We start from the raw sequence: 4,669 nt of genomic DNA, 5'->3' as shown, positions 1-4,669 counted from the left end.
CTGGGTTCCTCTAAAATATCAAATCATGGCCCATTTCACCCATGGATCTCCATCCATAAAGGCCATTGCTCTGCTCTGATACACCAGGTAGTGAAACGTGATTATTTGAACCAACACATTTCTGTACGGTTGTATCTATAAGCCCCATCCCCAGCGTATTTGAATGCTTGGTGCCATCTATTTCCGGAGAGATTAATGTTTTGTTTAACCTAAATCCTGGTCAGATATTGAATCAGTGCCAAGGATCAAGAGATCACATTTCCCCTCCCCTGCCCCCATTCTACACTCACTCATCATTCTGGTAGTCAGCAGAGGGAGAAAATGGAAACAGTGCTGACGTTTTATTGAATAAATGTTCTTGGTTTATGTGGCAGAGTTCATTTCTTTCCCATAGACTCACCTCATGGCGAATGCAAAACAGGGAAATGGAACATCTGTCAAGGAATTCATCCTCCTGGGGTTCGGGGATCTCCCAGAACAGCAGATCCTTCTCTTCCTGCTGTTTCTAGTGATCTGCATTGCGACCATGGCTGGGAACATCCTCATCATTGTGCTAGTTGTAGCTGATCAGCACCTTCACACCCCCATGTACTTCTTCCTGTGGAACTTGTCCTGCTTGGAGACCTGCTACACCTCCACCATCCTACCCAAGGTGCTGGCCAGTCTCCTGACTGGGGACAGAACCATGACATTCAATGGATGTCTCATGCAATTTTATTTCTTTGGTTCTCTAGCAGGTACGGAATGCCTTCTCCTGTCAGTGATGTCTTACGATCGGTATTTAGCCATATGCAATCCACTGCACTATGCAATCTGTATGAGTGTCAAATCTTGCCTGCAGCTCGCAGGTGGCTCTTGGATAGGTGGATTCCTAGGTGGTAGCATAACAACGTTGTCCATATCTAAGTTAACGTTCTGTGGCCCCAATGGTATTGACCATTTTTTTTGTGATTTTATCCCCCTTGTAAAACTCTCCTGCAATGACCTTCAGGAGATGGAAATGGTGGCTGTTGCACTCACTTTGATTTTCTCACTGGTTCCATTCCTTCTTACCTTGATGTCCTACATCTGCATCATTGCCACCATCCTGAGAATCCCGTCCACCACTGGGAGGCAAAAGGCCTTTTCCACCTGCTCCTCCCACCTCATTGTGGTAAGCATTTTTTATGGAACTCTGATGACTGTCTATATGTTCCCTACCACTAACATCCTGAGCGACTTCAAGAAAGTTCTGTCTGTCTTATACACAGTCCTGACTCCGCTGGTCAATCCCCTCATCTACAGCCTGAGAAACAAAGAGGTCCAGGAGGCCCTGAGTAAAGCTTGCAGGAAATTCATATTTGTACCATTCTAAACTGTCAGTTTCCTTAGGTTAAATAGATATATCATGGGCTTGGGTAGGACCTGAACCAAAGACTGCTGAAGTCGCAGGTAGTGTTTCCCTGAGCTTCATTGATCTTTGAGGCATGCTTTTATAGAGAGGAGAAAGTGGAAATGGAGAGACCTCTTAAAACCTGTGACCCTAGCCTTTTTAGGACCTATATAAGATGCCACAGGTGGGTACTACTGGGCTGGTGGGAGACTTGAACTTGTGGCTGCTCAAAGCTCAGACAAAGAAGGGAGACTGTGCTCAGTGAGAGGATGCAGGTGAAATAGACTCAGCTGGAACACTGGGCATCTATTCTGTGTAGGGTGAGAGACTTCTAGATATACAGACAAACCCCTGAAAAATCAGACACCTGCATTCTAAAAATACAGAGTTGCAATGTCAGCATGGAACTCCAACATTAGAAAATTGAATAATTAACTTTCTTTTCATAGAGTATATTTCATTCCCAGGCTTCATTCAAAGGAAGAGAAAAGCCAAAGGAAACCCTCTGACCTATGCCCCAGAACACAGGACATCAACACAATCCTCTTATCTGCCCATTTTCAGCAGCAATTGAGGGCGAGTTGTTTCCAGATACTTGGGGTCCGAGTGGAATTTTTTAAAGCCTCTGGGCACCTGACCTGCCAGATGAGGCTCTAGTGGAGAGTCAGAAAGCGGAACATCCACCTTCCCCAGGTTTGTGTGTCACTCTGGGGCTTCAGTGTCCAGATGCCTGGTGTGGGGCTCCACAGGGCATGGCCATGGGCACTACGGCCCATTTACTGCAAACAGCTGGGTTCCAGCAGGGTTTGCCAACAGCCAAGCTGGGTTGGTGAATCCCAGAGGGCCGGAATCACTCAGTGTGCTCATAGTAGAAAACCAACTAGCCAGTGTCCCACTCCAGTGCCCTATCTACTCCACCACATCTAATTGTATTAGACAATAGGACCAAAGGATCTGAGTTGCTCAACTGCCATTCACTGCCCATAGGATTTGGGTGCCTAACATCGGCCTTTTATGGGAAAACCCAGCCTCTACATTTACAGGCAAAACTCCGTCCTGAGAATACCTTCACTCCCAGGGGACATTTACCACGAGTTACTTCTCATTTTTCTCAGTGACCCTAATAACTGTGTTTCTGTCACCAAGAGCATCGTGCAATAGAAGAACTAAACTCAGTTTTCTCTTTCTCTTGTCTCTGTTGTCAGACATCCCCTTATCTCTCCCCTTCATGTCCAGAGTGAGGAATAAATGCGTGACGACTTGTCTACACATAGAAATGGCACCACTTAAACTATATTGGCCTATCCCTGCCTGTGACAGGGCCGTGTGCCCATGGGCTGGAGAGCCGGAGCCAAGCCAGCCCTGGTTAGAGAAGGGTCCCCACCTGAGGGGAATAAGGCCCTTTCCAATAAAGGGCAGAAGGGGGATGGGGGAAGAGACAAACTCAGGATGCTGAAGTGAAAGTTCAGGGAGTGAATGAGGGAAAACCCTGCGAAGGGGGGAATTGCTCTAGCTAGGAAGAGCTGGGAGTGGCCTGCTAAGGCGGGCAGGACTCAGACTGGATGGCAGCAGTTTGGGGTACAGGTAACTGGAGGGAAGGTGTCATCTGTCTTTTAGTTTTGAATGTTAAGTTAATAAATAAAACCTAAATTAGGGGCTGTTGTGATTGGACTGGAAACAAAATGCATATGAATTTTATTTGGGGAATGAACAAGGGAAACTGAGGTGAAGGGCTCTGTTCTGGGCTGCCCCGAGGCCTCCACTGGGTGCCGTGAAGGGGCCATTCATGTAATCTGACTGGATACAACTACACTGATGTAAAGCTGCTTGTATCAGGATAGTTCATTCCAAAGGGGGATAAGCTATACCAGTCCAAGGGACCTTGATATTGGTTCGCTGTGTCCGTACTAGAGGTTGTACTGGTAGAATGATTTCCAAAACAAAGTCACACCACTAACACAAATAGAGATCCTGGTGCAAAATCTGCATGGAGACCTCGTGTAAGTGAGTCCCTGTGAAACTACATCAGTACATTCGTGGCTTTCAGAAGAACTCTGGGAATCCAAGGAACCTGTCTGTCTTCTGCATTAAAATGGCATGCTGAGAATTTACGCTGATTTGCCAAGTCAAAAGCAGCTGACTGACGGAAAGAGGCCTGACTGAATAATTCAGTTTACATAATGGGCTGTGTCTACATTGCAGCCAGGGGTGTGAATGGCATTTTCTGTAGCTCACTAAAACTACAAACTGTGGTACCTGCTGCAGCGCTGGCTGCACAAGCAAAAATGTACCCAGGGCCAAGGGGCAATGGGAGCTGCAGAGATGGAAAAGGGGCAGTCATACTGTATCATGGAGACTAGGGAGAACAGAGGGTGAAGTGTGGTAAGGGCGTTGCCATGGTGTACAATGGGCATTAGGAGGAAGGCAATGTTTTCTGTATCCTTCCTATTAATCTCTACATGGCAACTGATCACAGTGAATGGTTGTGACGGTGCTCCCCCCAGGGCTTTATGGAATATGCTTATGAATGTATATATGACATAACTAGTGTAACTTTAGTGCCCTCATGGCCAAGATAGAGTTGATGGAAAAGGCCTAGAGATCTAAATAAAATTAGGGATATGTATCTAATCATGCATTTAACCATGTCAGCTATTTGCTAATTGGCTCATTTGGCTCACAAGTATATGCAGCTGCTTCTCCATATCTCCCCAAGGTATTTAGTGCAAAGGGTCAAGGGATGTACTTTGTTCTCCCTTCAATATGATAAATGTATCCGCAATAGATGTTTCTTGTACCCCCTTCCCCAAAATAATATATGTATTCTGTGTATCCTATTATCTATAGGTCAGTGTAATGACGTAAAAGAATCAAGGCTAAGTTGTTTGTTACTGGTTATAAAAAGAGGCCTGTTTGGCCCTGTAAGGTGTGTCTCTCCTCTGGCATGAGCCGATGGGAGCACCCTCTCAGCTGACTGACAAATAAAGGACCTGGTACCCGTCTTCTTGTCTCTCCGTGCCTCCTTGGTGTAATTAGGTAAGCTCCGAGGGGAAACGGGCCCTATTTGGCCAACAAATTGGCGACTCCGCCGGGACTTCTCTCCCTGTGGAGGGCACTGACCGACGACCGAAGGCGATTCCGAGGAGTGGCCACCTCGAGCTGTGGTTTGCTCGGGCCTCGGGTCGTCACAATCGGTCGGGGCAGCTGTGTCCTCTCTAAAGAGAACTCCTAACGACACGGAGATAAGACGGTACCAGAAGAGGGGAAGGTCCAACAGCCGGACGCGGCCACTCCGGG

General features: G+C 46.9%; 1 protein-coding gene across 1 annotated transcript; it reads left to right on the top strand.

Moving 5' to 3' along the window:
- The first annotated feature begins 403 nt into the window (after nucleotides 1-403).
- LOC128846785 (olfactory receptor 10A7-like) lies at nucleotides 404-1,354 on the top strand. The gene has a single exon (XM_054046028.1). It carries the CDS (start codon nucleotides 404-406, stop codon nucleotides 1,352-1,354), a length of 951 nt encoding a protein of 316 aa, XP_053902003.1.
- Nucleotides 1,355-4,669: the final 3,315 nt, after the last annotated feature.

This window comes from Malaclemys terrapin, chromosome 12, assembly GCF_027887155.1.
Source record: "Malaclemys terrapin pileata isolate rMalTer1 chromosome 12, rMalTer1.hap1, whole genome shotgun sequence".
NCBI lineage: Eukaryota > Metazoa > Chordata > Testudines > Emydidae > Malaclemys > Malaclemys terrapin.
The sequence above is the reverse complement of the archived record's forward strand: the minus strand, read 5'-3'. Positions and strand labels throughout refer to the sequence as shown.